This window comes from Tiliqua scincoides, chromosome 4, assembly GCF_035046505.1.
Source record: "Tiliqua scincoides isolate rTilSci1 chromosome 4, rTilSci1.hap2, whole genome shotgun sequence".
Classification (NCBI taxonomy): domain Eukaryota; kingdom Metazoa; phylum Chordata; class Lepidosauria; order Squamata; family Scincidae; genus Tiliqua; species Tiliqua scincoides.
This window is the reverse complement of record NC_089824.1, coordinates 84,056,529-84,074,725: the sequence shown is the minus strand read 5'-3', so window position 1 is coordinate 84,074,725 and position 18,197 is coordinate 84,056,529. Positions and strand designations below refer to the sequence as shown.

General features: G+C 43.0%; 1 protein-coding gene across 2 annotated transcripts in view; it reads right to left on the bottom strand.

The window, feature by feature from the left end:
• Positions 1-2,207: 2,207 nt before the first annotated feature.
• The window catches only part of BCL2 (BCL2 apoptosis regulator), a 132,190-nt gene continuing 116,200 nt past the window's right edge, over positions 2,208-18,197 (bottom strand). For both annotated transcript variants that reach the window (XM_066625484.1, XM_066625485.1), the window contains exon 4: positions 2,208-3,115. In XM_066625484.1, coding sequence (XP_066481581.1) covers positions 2,981-3,115 — 135 coding nt within the window. In that variant the 3' untranslated portion in view covers positions 2,208-2,980. The remainder of the gene's footprint in view (positions 3,116-18,197) is intronic.

Sequence of the window (18,197 nt, the reverse complement as noted above, 5' to 3'; positions counted from 1 at the left end):
AGCACTGAAGCTTCACTGGTGTATGGATGTCTTTCCTTATGCAATGCATTGACACACTCTTTGCAGCATAGATATAGGCCCACTTGGTTTCACTGAGTTCACAGAAGGGGTGGCTCTTTACATAATTTTTTAAGATATGGTTTAATTCTCAGGACAATTCTTGGAAAGCCAGGCATGCTTAAATGCCACTAATTCCATATGTGTATTTAGATTTGAATTAATTGCTCCATATAAACACCAGTTTCAACCTGTATTAATAGCACTTTAGCTGTCCACAGTTTAGCAAAGTTAAAATACAGATTGCCCAGTTTCTAGAAACATGAATTCTCACAAATAATACATTTATTTCAGATATGAAATACAGAGGTCACCTCGCGATTGCGCTTGATGTGGTATGTGCAAGTGTCATTACTCCAGGGCTGTTACAGCGATGCAGAGGTACATAAACAAATTGGGCACAAACCACTGTGAAGTTCTCCTTTGCAAGCTCCATGAGTGAATGAGTGAAATGAATGGGAGCTGTGCAACTTGGTGGATTCTGCCCCCTTTTTTTAAAAAGCAGCTTTGAAGACATAATATAATAAGCTATAGCCTTAGCAATGATAATCTTACATTCCCAAGTAACTAGAGCTTTTTTTACTTCCTTTAATTTTTTTTTTTTGCATATAATGCCACAGAGTAAGACTATTCATTTAATCTACTGAGTCTATACTTTTCATTATTATGTTTTTTTAAGCTTTTCTTTTTCCATTTTTTTTCTGCTATGTCATCTTAAATACATGTCAGGTGTGACTCTACTTCTGTCCGGGCATTTTATTACTGGATGCATATTAATTCATACCTTTCACTTCTTTACAGTTTTATAAACAGGACAGTAGAAACCCATTTACATGAAAAGATTGTGTGTGTGTGTGTGTGTGTTATAAAGATAGAAACTATTAGAAGTCAAAACATGTTCACATCTAATGTAGATTTTGTTCCTTTCAGAACACTATATTCCTTCCAAAAATTAACTAAGCCCTTGCTTAAAACTACAAATCACACTGGCCCTAAACTCTCTGGCTGGGATCCAAAGAACCAAATGTGATTTGGCTTCTGTGCACATGCTAGGACTTTCCTGGCTCCCTGCAGAAGTCCTGCCACCTCCTCAAAAGCTAATGAGGGCTGGAGTAGAGGGTGCTCTCCATTGCAGAATCCTACACATACATGTATGAAAGGCAGCAGCTAGAAGCCAAAATTGGCAGCCCAAAGCATGTGTAAGAGCACTTTAGTTGTATGCAGGGGATTCTTTCAAGTGACCATTTAACATCATATTCATATCAATGGACCATGACCTCTAAATTATACAGAAGCATATTGCTGAGAGCAAATTCTACCTAAAGTTGCCTTTGTCCAAGAACTAGAACTGTCACGTCCAGCAAAGGACATCCTTGAATACATGACTGTAAGAGATCATCCCATCCACTCTTTTGCTTTAGGGACTGGGACCTTCTCAAATGCATATCTAATTGAGTCTTAAAGACCCTCAGTGATGAGGAATCCACATTTCCCTAAGGAACCTATTCCAACCTATAGAACTAGAATCAAAGCAGAAAATAATGCACTCTCAGAAAAAGCTGTCAATTCAGGATTTTGCAGTTTCCTTATTCAAAGTAATTTTAGATAAGAATTCCCTGCCCCACCTTCCCAAGAGCCCATGCGGATGACAAAAGGCACCTCAGGAAGCTGATGTCCACGAGTCCAAATGGAAGCATTGGACAGTTTTATAAATCTTCTTTCCTTTTGAAGATGAATCTTCAAAAACAACCAGCATACAATACTTCCTTTGAGGGAAATAGAGCACTAAGGGGTGGGTGAACAAGACAAAGAACTAAATTTTGTTCTTCATTTGTATCAAGAGGAAAAAGAAGGGGTAATCTCTGTCAGCCGATGTTTGTTTCTTGCTGGATGAATCTGAGCCTCTCTTGACCTTGAGCGATGATTAAGCAACTCAAGCAAGTTGCTTTTAAGACCCTCACCAAGAATCCAGGAAAGAATTCACTTCAGTGGGAATGTGGATCAGAATGTCCAAGACCCCAGTTCTGCTGGGCAGGCTCAGGCACTTACGGTTTGTTTCCTGAAAGTTGTGCGTAACTGTAAAACTACTGGTGAAACATACACAGAAACAGCAACTTCCTGCCATTCTAAAGTATTTTATTTTCGCCTTGTAGGTCACTGCTTTCAGACACAAATTGGTCCCCTTCCAATGATGACCTATTGTGGTATATACTGGCGCAACTGGTCATGTAATGAAACGCCTCACAGGTTGGATGCAAGAGGATTTACAGCTGTTCCCCTGCAGAGGAGCTTTCCAAAGACAGCTATCCTTTTGCCTGCTTTGGAGATACATGGGTTACTGGCCTGAATCTTGAGTAACTGCTCAATTGGGATAGGTACCATGTTGAATCACCATATGCCATGTTAGATTTTCAGATCATCCTTCCATGGGCATCGGAGAGTGGGAGAAGACCTAACAGCAAAACATACTGCAAAAACAGCAGCCCATACATTGTCTCTTGTCAGGATAAATACATGCGTGTCTGTCTCCATTTTGTATTGTGATAATATAGTTAGTCCAGTGACACATGGCTCAGAAGCTGAAGATCTTTGGGTCTCCATAACCTTCATTACAACAACCTTATTGTACTTCTGTATAGGTTGCAGAGTTTAAGGGTTAAATGCAAAATATCTTTTAATAAATAACTCTTTTCTTGCAGTGTAAAAAATAGATGAATATTCCCTTTGGCAGTAAATAGCTGATTTTATATATATATTTATATACTGTATATATAGACAGAAAGCTGCTTGGCTCATAAAATAATAGCATTATGCTACAGGGAGAAAAAAACATACCACATATTATTTTCCTCTTTTTTCCCCTCTCTTTTCAGTTAAAAAAAACCCCCACAAAACTTTTCATCAGTCCACAAGTTGGGTGAAGTCACTTATGCCCCAGGTAAGCACCAAGAGTGATGCATGCGCCTACAACAGCCAGACTAAGAATCGTCTTCAGAGGCAGCCATGAGAAATCAATCACAGGTCTCATGCTGTTGCTGTACAACTCCACAAAGGCATCCTGGGGGAAAAAAAGAGAAGAGGAAGAGAGATCAGCACCATACAGTAGAAATTGCTAGAAGCATGCACTTACCAGGTTATTCTTCAACAGCATCTGAACATTCAAACCAAGGTCATCATGAAAACTGTGAAGCATTTGGACATGATGCTTCCCTCTCACCAGTGGAGAATCTGTTCTTCTGGGTTTTTGCAGATGCAAATAGACATCTGTAGAAGCTCTACCCAAAAAACCATCTTCTTAAAATAAACCAAAGCAAAAGTAGGTAATAGTAGTTGCCATTTTGTGAGGAACAATCCTGGCTCTCCCTGCCCCTTCCAGCAAGAGGAACAAATGCACCTGGCCAACTGTGACTGGGCCAGTTTGGGCAATACAGCAATTCGACCCTTCCCTCCCATGAGGAGGAGTGTGACAGCATGCTGGTCTCCTTCCCATCCAATGTGCCGTCACACCACTGCAGAATTGCGTGGGAGACAAAACCGAAGCACTCCTCATCAGGCAATTTAAATACTACTAAAATCATGCAAAGAGGGATGGTTCAGATGTTCCATCCTCCCACACAATTATGAGATCACAGGCCGATGCAAAGGGGCAGAGTTGGCAGGTTCCTTCCCACATTATGTGGCAGGCTTGTCAAGCTGTATTATCTGACTTGGCCAATGGTGAGATCCTCCCAGGACCTGGGACACTGCCCATCACCACCTCTGCCATGGTACAGTGCAGAAAAAAAGGCCCTTATCATGCTTCCCACATGCTTTTCACAAACCAGAAGTGTGGGACTCCTGGTTTTATTAAAGGGACTGCACAAACAATTGTTTGTCCAATTTGTGCAATCCCTGAAAATAAAATCAAAAGCCTATACTTCCAAAATTGCAAAAACTCCACAAGGAGCATGGAAAGGAAGCAGATGATCCATTTCCCATGACATGAGTGAGGGAGATCAGTGTGATTTGCATCTGTGGCAGGCTAGAGGAGATGGTGGCAGACTCTGGGTTCCAATCCACCACCTTGTCTCTCCCTATCTGCTGCAGATACAAGCCACATCAGGTGGTCACATGTCTGAGCTGGTAGCGGATCCTCCTATGCCTTGTTCTATGATGTTGACTTACATTAAAGCATTTGTGGACAAGATCATGTACAAGTATGTCCTATACAAAATTTTGCTGAGATTTGTCGGTGCCTGTGTAGGCCTCTTGAATAAATAATAAAAGATGATAATAAAGCATTTAATGCTGTTTGACAAGATTTACTACTCAGTAGAAAAAGCCCATGATCTTCCTAGGATCACACACTTCTCTAGATGAGCTACGAAAGTCAGTCAAGACCCACAGTTCGGATGCTGATATGTTTATAAATTACAGCAGTTGAAAATTATGAGGTGAGGAAGAGAATATATGTTGAATATAATCATAATAACCCCATAGAAAGGATTCTTGGTTTCCAAAAGTTATAGAAACTGTATATGGGTAGCTGAAGCCAGACCTCCGATTCCTGATACAGCAATTATTCTTACTGGTATATTTATTAATGGACACAAGATGGCGTATCTGACTCTTTACGCTATGTTAAGTCAAGTCCTGCAAAGTTGGTCTTTTGAACAAAGTCACAGCATCAGGGTCCCCATTTATCTTTACAAAAAAACAGCTTGACTTATATCCTGAACTGCTATTATTTTCACACCAGCCCTATTCTGGTTCCATATAATGCTTTTAACACAAAATATGCATACTGGCCACAATTCAGTACAGAATTAGTTGCTCTTAGGCTCACTGAAGTTAATTCTTTCAAGGATGCCTAATTCTGTACTGGCCTGTGGTCTCCCTCTACGGTGTCACAGCAGTGGTCATAGATTAAAATCAGTAATGTCCTCACAAGTCAGTCAGGCAGGGCTTTGGTTAGGGACCTGCACCCACCAGAGGGCTCACCTTGTAGATTGACCTCTGAACAGGTGACAATGGTAGCTCCCAATGCACCATCAGGGGGTTGGTCATAGGGTGTTGCCATGGGGACCCCGTGAAGGACTTAGCCCCAGGGCCACAGCGCTGGTAAAAAGTTTTATTGAATTGAGTATAAACTTAAACAGACTAATTCAGGGCTTGTTTGTTTTGTTTTACAAAAAAGTAAGTGAAAGAGAAAAAGAGAGGTCACCTAACAGAATAATGTATATTTTGATACCTGCAATAGGACAGGTAATTTAACAGTTTAGTCACTCACTCACTCACTCACTCAATTAATCATAACATTAATAAAACAAAGGTTTAAAAAAAAAAGTATGAAAACACAGGCATGTTTCTAAAGCAATGCTTTATTTAGTGTTGCCAGGTTACACCCTAGAGACAGATTTTTTGAAAGCCTGGCTTGTAGTAGCAGTGCACTACAAACTTTACAAAGGGAGAGAGGCCAATTAAGAAGACGGCAGAGCTTGGTCTGCCTGTGCATTTGCTAAAGCAAGGGCAGGTCAGTGTGTAGGTGTGAAGCTCAAATGGGTCCAACTATAATCTGCTGTTGGCTTAGTCAGTCCCTTCCCATTCCAATCATGACTCAAGTTATGGTAAGAAAAAGAAACACATTTCCATAGTGACAAAGTACTAACTAGGCATATAAAAGTACAGGGAGGAACAGGGAACCATCTTTTTATTAGTTTTTCGATTTTGTTGAAAAGCAGTACTATATATAAGTAGTCTTAACCATCATCATCTCCGGGTTGCAACGTGGCGGCCTTGCTTTACTGGGGCCACAAAATGCTTGCCAAAATGAAAAAGTAGACATGAGAAAACTTTGTAGCACAGGCCCCATAACTGACTCTATCTGAAGTGCTGCTACACATGTGGCAGTCTAAGAAATAAATGGGCTGGAGGGTCAGATATGCTACAGATAGACATATGACCCCTCCTGTTCCCTCAGAGGCCTGTCTAAAAATTTGCACTATACCTGCTTACAGTTATAGGAAAGAAATGACCCAATCCCAACAAGGACTTGTGCCAGCAGAACACGGGTTCTGCCAGGGTTTGTCACAAAAGAGCAGTAAAGTGCTTTGTGACAGTGCAAGACCCAGGCACACTAGAAGGAAGGCCTTCCTGCTCGAACTGGTGGTTGTTGGGCGGCCTGCCAGAGCAGGTAAATCCAGTGTATGGGTGGGGGAAAGTGGGAAGTGGTTTGAATGGGGTAGGGGAGGTGGAATGGCATGGCATTGGGGGCAAGAGTGGGCGAATTGGTCCTGGGAGGGGGTGAGATTGGTGGTGATGGTGTGTGCAATATCCAAACCCCCTTCCCAGGCCTTATTCATCTGTATGGATTAAGTCAGACTTGGGCCACCAATATCACTGGTGCAGTTCCAAGTTGATCCATTGTGGCTGTTCAGGTAAGCATCCTCATTGCCTCCTCCGGTAAGGGGACAAATGTCCCTAGGAGTCAGAAATCCCCTGAGGGATGCAGCTTAGCCCGTGCCAGTTGGGTTGCCCAGGTTCATCCAAACATGCACGTTCATGATTGATGGTTATGGCGTCAAGTGGTAACTTGTGTGTGTGGATAAGCCATCAACATGTCAGAAAACACGAGTAGAACTTTCAGATCACCTCAAACACAAGAATGTTCAGTGGAGCCTGTTCAGATGCTCAGAAGCAAATCACCATTGGTGGTTATTATTATTATTATTATTATTATTATTATTATTATTATTATTAACAGTATTTATATACCGCTTTTCAACTAAAAGTTCACAAAGCGGTTTACAGAGAAAAATCAAATAACTAATTGGCTCCCTGTCCCAAAAGGGCTCACAATCTAAAAAAATGGTTGATAATGGTTATCAGTATAATTATGGGCTCAATTCAAGATGCTGCCTTTGACATACAATGTCCTACAACCATCTGGGTTCTGGGCAATTCCTGCTTGCCCACTCCCCTATGAGTTTCCTGCAAACCTAAAATAATCTCAGAAGGCTCTACCGCAAGGGCTGGCAACCTTCTCCTGCAGCAGGGCCATATATCAGTTCCGTCAACAGTAAGATGCGGCCTGCGGGCCATAGGTTGCCTACCCCTACCCTATTTCATATTCATACACACCTGAGATGCAGATTGGTCTCCACAAGAAGCAAGGCCTTTTTTATCATCACCTGCGAGTGATAGAATGCTCTTTCATGGACTATCCTTCTAGCTTCTCCCCTTCTGAAATTCTGCAGGCAGGTTATCCGCAGGCAGGCTTGAAAAAGATGCCTCTTTTTCAAGGTGCTTGTGGTTGTTCCTTCTCGTGCTGGTTCTGCTGTTTTACTGCCATTTCTTTTTGTTTATTAATCTGATGTGCTGAATTGTTTTACACTGATTTCATATGTTTAATATCACTAACAACTTTGAAAATATCTTGTGAAAGGCAGCATACACGTTTGGCAAAGAAAATCAAGAATAATTTTTGATTAATTAATGCTGTAATCCTATACGCACTTACCAGTCGAACTCCGTGGGGCTTACTTCTGAACAGACGCGTAGGATAGCATTGTAAGTGATGTATATGCATGTTTGAATCAAACCAAGTAATGCCCTGTTGAGGCTGTCTTGGCTAAAGAAACACCACACAAATGTAGAAATTCTAGCCTTATCATTTTGCAGCATTGTTTCTGGATTGTAAAGGGCATGTATGATGATGCAGGTAAAAGGTGTGCCATCCAGGTGTATGATGCACCCAAACACTATAACCTGATGTCATAAGGTTCAGGCAAATGATGCTGACAATAGAGAATACTGCTGCTCCTGCTACAAGCTACCCCCCCCCTAATATTGGCAGGCAGTAGTTTGCCTGGGCAGGAAGTAACACAGCTTTATTACAAAGAGAAAGTAGACCTGCTAATGGCTAAGACAAAGTACAATCACACTGCAACAGCAATAAAAATAATGTTGAAACACCAAAGAAATGCAAGTTGTCGCCAGCGCTGATGATAATACTCTGGGGCTTGGATTCCTACCATAGAAGTCAATGAGATGATGTTGTCATTACAATATAAGATTGTCTCTTTTCTGATCTGTCGGGGATTTTTCTGCCTATTAATCTCATGGGGACTAGCTTGTCTGTGCTTTAGAATGAATGAGGGCAGGCGGAGGGTGGCCTTCAGTGACATGAAGACAATGTTTAAAGCTCTGAGTTATGGTGTGGGATAAGAAACATCAGCAGAAACTGCACAGTGGGAAATCCCTGATCTTATTGAGACTGTGACAACAAAAACACCAGCGTCTACTGTATGGTGGCTGCACCATATATTCTAAGTAACTATTTTATGGGTCCTTTCTTTCCTCTTCGGTGCTTTCTCAAACATCCTGATTAGACTGATTTCCGAAGCTTGTTTGAACAGCCTGTCATTATTTGTTTAAGTTTGAAACCCAATTTAAACAAATACCCAGATCCATTTATGCATTAAAACACCAGAGGGGTGGGGAAGGGAAATCTGCAAAAAAGCCCTACTGCGTAACGTCAAGTGATACAAATCTGTGTAAGTAGAAATCCTACAAACGAGACCCTTGAGAGGGCAGGGATGAGGAGGGAAGGTGGGGGGCAAATGTGGTTGGTGGTTGGCAACCTTCAGTCTCGAAGGGCTATGGTATAAGCCTACAGCACCCGGTATTCCCAGGCGGCCTCCCATCCAAGTACTAACCAGGCCTGACCCTGCTTAGCTTCAGAGATCAGACAAAATGAACCTGTTACATACTCAAAGCCCCCTCCTTCCCAGCTCACATAAAAGCTGTATGGGGAAGAGAAGAGCAGGCACAAACCATTGCTGACTTCCCATCTTTGTCATATGAGAACATAGTACAAAGCAATTTCATACGTTATTATATGAGGAAGATGAGAGGTCAACAATGGTTCCCCATACATCACAGACATGGTATTATCTAGTCCAGGGGTGTTAACCCTATGGCCCACTAAAGCTCTTTCTCTGGCCCACATTATAACTGGACTCTCCCAGCACCACCCTTTCAGCGGTGCCATTTCTGCTGAAGCGTCACTTTGCAAGCGCCTGAGCTGTGTAGCGAACATACCCCTTCCATCTCCAGTTGAGAAGATCCCAGCAAACAGGGCTGGCAAAGTCTTCTGCCTGAGTCCTCAGAAAGCTACCACCAGTTGGAACAGGGAATATACTGAGCAAGTCATGGACCAACGGTCTGATCCAGGGTAAGGCAGCTTCACGTGTTATGTTTTGTATCATTGGCTGCTGTGGGTAAAAACGTAGCTCCTTGTCTGCAAAGGCTCAAGACTTATTGGCTATACTTGCAGTGGTATGTTAATTATTGGCCTTGCTCTTCATGGTATATAAAGAAGGGGGAAAACCGGTTTCCTTGGTGCTGTTGTTTGCACTGGTGAGTGAGTGGGTGGTGGGCAGAGTGAACACCAAGAGGAAGTTGACTTCCTTTTTTTTTTCTACTTTAGTCAAACAGCTGGTGAGGAAGTGATTTTATTTCCCTCTTTATCTCTGGTCCAACAGGATATCCTCTTCAGCCACACGGTGCTGAATGAAGCGCTGGCGAGGCTTCCAAGGTTTGCGGAGCACAAGCTCACCTCGCAGCTCTTTCATGCTGCCCTCTCTGTGACTCACAAGTAAATAATGTGACTGCCAGCTTTTGAAGAAACTCATGAGAGGCCAAGTGACACAGTTTGAGCTCACATTAATAAGGTAGAACAAGCTACGTGTGACATAATGGTCCCTTAGCCTACATGTGAGAAGCAAAACAATCTTCCTTTCCTTTTCTCTTCCGTCCAATAACACTGTACATTCATCTAACAGGAGCCTAATTATAGAGTACTGTTGGGCATTTTATTGTGGTTGCGTGTTTGAATCTGCACATTTTTTGCTGACTCTCTTATTGCTCCTTGGTTGATTTATTGCATATTGTTGTAGTGCCTTTTTTTTTTCTTGTTTGCAAGACATTATAAGAACCCTGAGAGTTGGGAAGCAGGGCATATCTTTTAAAATAGAAAATAAATCCAATGAGCAAGATCCCCCATGCCCTCCCCACAAATAGGAGCGGATTTCCAAAATGCCATTACAAGGAGTTGCAGGGTGAAAGCTAGCAGTTGAAATGTCACCCTGAAAATGATGCATACCCTGAAAATGATGCAACCCTGACCACCACCAAGGCTGCTTTTTCAAAAGAGCTTATGTGGGGTTTGTGTTTTTGAATGCAAATGCCTGCCTCAGTCTGTATGCAAATCAGGACAGGTCTGCTCAATGCTATGTTGTGTTTGGATTGGTGCATCTCAATGATATGGACTTACAGAAACTGACAACAATCACTTCTCACTGTCTAAACTGGGGACAGTTCCAAAATAAAGTGCAAAAATGTATATGCCTATCTAATCATGCACTAATGCCATTGTAACCTCTGTGGTAGCAACCAACAAACTATGATAATTGGGCTGTTCTATCATATAACATTGCCAGGCATTCCTTACCTTGGAAGGGCACTTATTTCTTACAATGGTCATACCCCATATAAGTGTCACATCCCATACAGAATGGTCATACCCCATATAATGGTCTGCCCCATATTAGTGAGGTCTCCAAGGCAGTTCAGAACAGTCAGTAAAAACACTATAATAAAACCAGCAGTTTAAATTTAAACAACAACTTAGCAGCCGTAGAAGAGAGAGGGGTGAAAAATGTCCAGGAATAGATCTTGGTACATGGCATTAGAAAGCCACATCTTTTTGTGTATGCATCAAAACCATAGTGAAACAATATTGTTCAGACCAGATATCAAAATATCAGATATCAAGGCGGGAAGGTCCAACATCTAGGTGCTGCAACAGAGAAAGCCTGTTCTTCTGTACCCTACAACTGCACCTCTGATTGTGGTGAGACACAGAGTAGAACCTTCCAAGAAAACCTCAGTGGACAGGAAGGCTTGTGTGAGTCATTCTGTTTTCTGACACTAGCTGGGTGATTAAGAAAGGGTTTTCTTGGTGGTGGTGCCCCATATATGAAATGCCCTCCCCAGCAAAGTTTGCCCGGCATCAACCAAATCCGATACCTTTTCAGCACTAGCTAAAGTGCAGTTTGGGTGAGTTCTTTTCCCCCCTGGCTTTCTAGTACATTTGTTAGCTTATTTTAACAATTTTGCTGTTGTTGTTCTGGCAGATTTTAGTATCTAGTCTTCTTTTTGCTGCATCTGCAACTTTTAATGTTAGATTTTTTTTTTTAAGTTCATTTTACTGAATCTGTGTATTTTTCCTATTTTAACACAGGAGCTGCCCTGAGAGTTTTATAGTGAAGAGTGGTCTATAAGCAGATTCAGTATTCATATTCATGGGAGAAGGCCGTTCTATAGCATTCTGTTCCGAACAGTTTAAGAGCTTTCAGAGTGATAACCAGCACTTTGAACTGGACTTAGAAATGGCCGGGGAGTCAATTTACCATTCAAGACACCACTGAGGTGGAAGCTACAGTTACAGGCATTAGGCAGGTGAGGAGGTTTGTGAGACTGGGAACTAACCTCTGGTTACTAGAGGTAACTCCTGCCACCAATGGTCCCTGGAAGCAGGGCTGGTTGGGGCACTGCAAGGCTGCTGCATAAGAGGGGAAGTAGTTGCAGTGCCTGAAAGAGCCTTTCCCATGATTAAGAGGGGGGGGCTCCCTATATGACAGTTTGAGACCCCCTGCTCTAGTCTGATGCTTGCTAAACTAGGTCCGCCTGGGAAACGTTACAGCAATTAGTCTTGGCGTCTCCAACTTAATTCACTTACACACTGTTTTGCAACATCCAAAAGACAGCTCCTGCGGGGGTTGCTTTGTTTGTGCTTCCATTCTTGGAAAAAGTCACCTCTAAAAAATGAGATTATACATCTGACACCAGCATAGCAGCTGCAACTGTATTATGAAATCAGCAGTTAATCACAGTTGTCTAAGGCTGGAAATCCACTTTGGCGGAATCAATGTTAACCATAATGATTTAAAAACACACAGAGCGAGTGAAGACCATGTCATTATATATTAGAGACGTTCTTGATTTTGCAAGATCACAGAAATAGCGTCAATTTGAAGGTATTAAAAGTGACAATTGTATTTTTTAAGAAGTGAAATCGCAGGCCAAGAGTGAAAATCTTTCCTGCATAATGCTGAAGAACAGAAGAACGCTTGAGAACACTAAGTAGTTAGTCTGCTCGCCTCCCCACCCCACATGCTACAGCTGCCAATGCCTGTTACTTTCAAGCAATCATAAAAGAGTTAATTCACAAAGCAAGTTGAGAAATGGTAACTGAAAGAAGCCACTAAGCCAAATGTCACCAAAGCAGACTGTATTTGCTATTGCCAGTAGCCAGAAGCCTGTACGGAAAAGGGACACACTAATTAAACATGTTCAGAATTCATAGCAGGCCACAGTCTGGCTGCATCCAGACTAACAGGGCAAGCACTAGGTTGCTCTGGATCAGTGGCGGACCTGCCATTAAATGAAAGAGGCAAATGCCCTGGTGTGGAGCTTCGCGTGCCCCTAGGACCGCACGGAAACCTCCCTGAGGCTCCCAACACGGTCGGAAACTGCTTCCGGTTGCTGGGAGCACAATTTAAAATGTTGGGGAAGCTTCAGGAGGCTTCTCCAATGTGTCCTGGAGTTGCATGAGGCTTCGTGTGCTACAGGTAAGTGGGGGGGGGGGATTTGCATGCGGGTACGGGGCTGGGATGGTCCACTACTGCTCTGGATCCTGCGACAAAGGTTGCAATGGGTCTCCATGAGCTGCCCTGAGAGTTTTATAGTGAAGAGTGGTTTATAAGCAGATTCAGTATTCATATTCATGGGAGAAGGCAGTTCTATAGCATTCTGTTCCGAACTGTTTAAGAGCTTTCAGAGTGATAACCAGCACTGCTGACTAGGTAATTACAGATCCTCCAACCTTTTAGAGAATAACACTTGGTGAGCCACCCCCAGAGAGATTAGGATGTCCAAGAAAATAAGTTTTGAAAGAATTTCTATACAGAACAGAAGGCATAGGAATTCATGGGTCAGTCTAGCTACATAAGAACACCCAATAGCCTAAATATGGAAACTTTCAGGCTTTCAAGACCTGGATCAGGTTTTCTCAAGTACATCTGGCAGGCAAGCTCCAGTTATTTAGTACACGCTGTTCATTCCAGCAATTGGACATGCATCATGAAAATATAAATGCTATACCTATTAAACTACTGGAGGGCATGTTATTAATGCTGCAGAATAATCTTTGTTTGTAAAGTCATCAAAAGGTAAATTAAAAGAAAAATAACACAGGCTAACACACATTGTGCTGTCTTAAAAGTTAGACCTACTCCTGGGTATATTTGGGGTGCTGATTCAGAAAATGGCATCAAGTTTTGTCCTATCATGTCTAGTTTGGAGATACAGCATAGCCTCATTAGGGAATAGATCAAGCAGCTTCCTCATGTGGAAGCCAACGCTACGACTTCCTCATAAGGAAGCTGCTTGAACCATTCACTGATGAGGCTCTGCAGTATCTCCAAAACTAGATGTGATAGGGAAAAACTGATGCCATTTTTGGAATCAGCGGTCCAAATTCATGTAAAGACACAAAAAACATTTGAAAAAAAGTTTTTCGGACTCTCAATTTTGCAGGCCTGTGTAATCAATATGGAAGAAGATTAGGTTCCTAATAAGAACTTGCTGAAATTTGGACTCTGAGCAAGCAAAAAACAATACAAAGAGAATGAAACAGAACTGGTTTAAGTAGGGGGTATTCTCTGCTGAGTGGTGTAAGACTCTAGGCATGCATTCACTACCTCTGGCTTTTCAGGACTGCTTTAATAAAACTTTTGGTCCTCATATGCTCAAGCAAGGTAGCTATCCATGCCTGGAATTTCTGAACTCGTTTGGAATGCTGGCACAGCACACTGTCTTTGTTGTTGCAAAGTGTATTTAGGCCCTGCCACTTGTGAGACTTCCTCCTCCTCAGAAAAGCTGCCTGAGCTGAAATGGGCTTTCTCTCCAAGGCTAATGAATTGTCAACTGACTCACAGCAGAATCGCTCTGGTACAGAAAAGTAGGATGTGTGATGGGAACAGATAACACTGAAAAGTTATAGGGGATACACAGTCCAGTACTGGTTGGTACCTCTTTTTTATTGTGGTAGAATCTGTTTACTGTGCCCACCTTTGTTTTCAAGAGCTCCTATAGCGTAATGGCCAAGAGTCTCAGAAGAGAAGTCCCCAACTCAAGTCCCACCTCAGTCAAATCTCAAGATCAGTGGTGGACATAGGGGGTGCAAAGTCCCAGGCGCCAGGAATTTAGGAACCACTCGCCCCAGATCTAGTCTTTAAGGAGCCATTAGAGCTCAAGGCACAGTCTGAGAGCACATAACACAGCACTGTTTTGGAAGCTAAGCAAGCTTTGGTCTGGTGAGTGCCTGGATGGTGACTGTCTGGAAACTCCATGTATACACTGCTTTGAGTTCCATGATGGAAGAAAAGTCAGGCTTATAAGTGGCTTTAAGTCATGATGGCTACTCTCAGTTCAGTACAGTATACCTCTGAATACCAGTTGCAGGGGAGCAACTGTGGGAAAGATGTCTACCTTTATCTCCTGCCTGTGGGCTGATGGACCACTGTTGGAAACAGAATGCTGGACTATATGGGCCTTTTCGGAAGGGATTTTCTTCTGTTTTTAAAGACAATAAATCCATCTATAAATAACTTTTGAGTTCAGTGCTCCTCCCATCTGCAATACAATACAATAATATCAACCTGTCCTGCAGGGCTGTTATAAGATTTAAGATAAATATGTGTGAAGTGCTCTAAGGAACTATAGAAACACCAGGTACCATTATTTCCCCTTTCCATTTCCCCCCCTCCCCCCGCATACAGAATCCACATTTGAAGGGCTGCTGTTCAATTATTTAGCTTGGCTTTAAGAGGGCAAATGCATTTTTAATCTGTCTTCTTTGACATCAACCCTGATGAGGCAGGATATGAGCACATGGAAAGGACTGAGCAGATAGGCTCTTGTATCAGGCAGACACCAGGCACATGTGTGTCCTACTTATTTTGCCGGGGTTTCTGCATGCACAACTGTGTGCGGGATGCAATCCTACAAAGGCAACATTAGTAACAAGGGCTTTTCTGCCAAGACCACATCTGTTAGTTATCCGTTGCATATTGCTCTCCTTATACTACAGGCTTTAGGCAGGAATCTGTTCCACTCAGGCACCATATTGACTACACCATACAGACTGGAAGTATAATAAATCCTATTGGGCCTCTCCACCAGCAGAACGCACATTCTGCTGCTGGCAACTGCTGCACCAGCTGAGTAATGGGAGAGGTGGGATTGGATCTGGCCTGAGCCATCACCAACAGATCCTCTTGCAGCCTTCTCACCCCATGTTATGCCCCCCTTGCCCCACCTCTCCCACTGGCTTACCTGTTCAAGCAGGCAGCAGGGGGGCCAATGACGCATTCTGGCATCCCAACAGCACGCTACTCGCACGCTACCAGAAAGTGCTTTATGGCATTTGTACACATGTTCTGCTGATGTTTCCTACTTGGATGTGACCTGGCAATTAGATCACTGTAACTTGCCTGGTGAAAGATATCTTGCCCACTTACTTCTCAGCATGGAATACCCCTTTCCACACATTTTATTTATTGAAAAGGTTTATATTCCGCCTTTCCTATGCCAAAGGAAATGCCCAAGGCAGCTAACAAATACCATATTAAAATGTACAATAAGTAAAACAATAAATAAAGTCATACCAAGGAGTGCTGACAATACACCTCTGAGCAGTGGACTAGTTCTGGACAGCAGGGCCTAGGAGAACGTGCTAAAGGGGATAATTTGTACCTGGTGCCAGGGTCATAAAGGGGGCCCAGGAGCCAAAGGAGGGGGCCCAGAAAGTTCCTAGGATCTGACATTTTTCTATCTCACCTGAACTCGCTGCCTGCGCATGATGCTAAGGCACAACCAGGTGCAGTGCATGCAGTGTTAGCTGCTGCTGCAAGCCATGCACACCAGGCCCAGAAATGCATCAATGATCCTCCTTAACATAGTCAAATCTGGGAGGAAACTGGCCTGCTACAGTAGCTGTCTGGCTTGTGGATCCCATAAATGTGAAGGAGTGTATAGAAGCTCAGGGACTCAGCTGCAGGGCTACAGAAGTTCATTTTGGTCCATTTTAGTCTGAGCCTATATATGATGATGCTAATTTTCTTCAATGGATTTTCTATATTTCAGCGATTTTAGAGAGACTTAGTTTTCCATAATACTTTATCTAGCTGCCAATGCCATGGTCAGGTAGACCTGGGCTATACATCAAGAAGCCTAGTAGACCTGGGCTCCAAAGACAATTGTGGCTGTCAGCACCCTCCCCCTGCCCTATTTTGTCACCTGTTCTACCTGCCCCCATTGCCCCTCTCCCCCTTTGGGAAGGGACCCAAAAGAAACTTTGTACCCCCCCCCCCCAATAAAATTCCTCTCAGAGGCCCTGCTGGACATATCCTATGTGTGCTCCAAGCAGTGGTATCAGACCACTGGGGGAGGCAGGGGTGTCAAACATAAGGCCCAGGGGCTGGATGCAGCCCTCAGAAGCTTTTTATCTGGCCCTCAGGCTCTCAGCTGCTGAGCAATGCTGGGGTGTCACTGCTGAAAGGGTGGCCCACATAATTGAGCTCTCATATCTTGAAATATGATCAAGCTTCATGTATTTCTCTTCTATCTAATGTAGGCACTCATAAGAACAGAGTGCTTATTTCTGGTTTTGACCTGTTTAATGACATCATTTCTGGCCCTCAGCAGGCATCATGAATGCTGTTTGGCCCGCGGTATGAAATGGGTTTGACAGCTCTAGGCTTGAGCCTCAGGCTTGCTGTTGTGGGATACAGAGTGTGCCTATTTCTGCACCATGATTATCTGGGTAGGCTTGCACCTGGCTACTCATTTATTACATAAATATTTAAATATCTATACAATTTATATATACCATCTTTCTTCCATCATGAATTGCAAAGCAGCTCATGCTGAGTTCCCAGGCAGTTGCCAGAACAGGCATGCATCCAACAGCAGAATTGTCCTTAGTGTACCAGGCTGGGGAACTCACAGAATGGGCAATCTGTGACCAAAACACTGTTCTTTTACCATCTGCAGCTCACCTTAGAAAGGTGAGCTTCTTTGACAATTCCTTTCATGGCATCTGTAAATTCTAGTTTATCATAAACACTGCTTGCACCTCCAGAAATCCCCTAGAGGTCAGGTTTCATGGTTCCCCAGAACTGAAATCATAAGGGATGATTAGTGAAATAACTTTCCTGACCTACATTGCTGGAGTGGATTAAGATTTCCTAGCTCTAGGTGAGGGTATAAATAGGGAGAGAAGCATGTGACTCTCAAAGGAAGACACAAAGACATAGCAAGTGGTGAATGTTGAATAATTAAGCACATTACACTTAAAGGAATGGGCCAAAACGCCGCATGCTAGAACGGTGGAATAAATTCTACTCTTATATCCAAGAGACTCAGCTGACTGCATTATGTGTACGTGTCCCTTTCTTCTCACTCTTCCCCTATCAAAATGTAGTGTAAGCTTCTTAGGGCATAGACCAGTGATTTTCAGTCTTTTTCATCTCATGACACACTGACAAGGTACTAAAATTGTCAAGGCGCGCCATCAGTTTTTTTACAATTGAAAAGGCACACCATGCCATTGGTAGGAGGGGGGCTCACAGCCCCCAATGGCCCTACCAATAAATGACCCTCCCCCAAACTCCCATGGCACCCCTGCAGACCATTCGTGGTACACCAGTTGCCACGGCACAGTGGTTGAAAATGGCTGTCATAGACCTTTCTGCTTTTGTTGTTTTGTAAGGTGTCATGCACAGAGATGATGCTGTGTGAAGGAAAAAGTTGATGATGATGCCATCCACATTCTGGTGCAATTTGTCATGTACATGAAGATCATGAGTGGGCATATGATTAGGCACTACAGAAATTACAGACCATGGATCAACATCCATTTCACACAAAGACAGAAGCTGATAAACAGGAAAACTGAGACACTTCCATTTGTTATTCAAATGGTTCCCACCATTTATTTGCATCTGTATTTACAGTCCATTGGCTAGGACAGT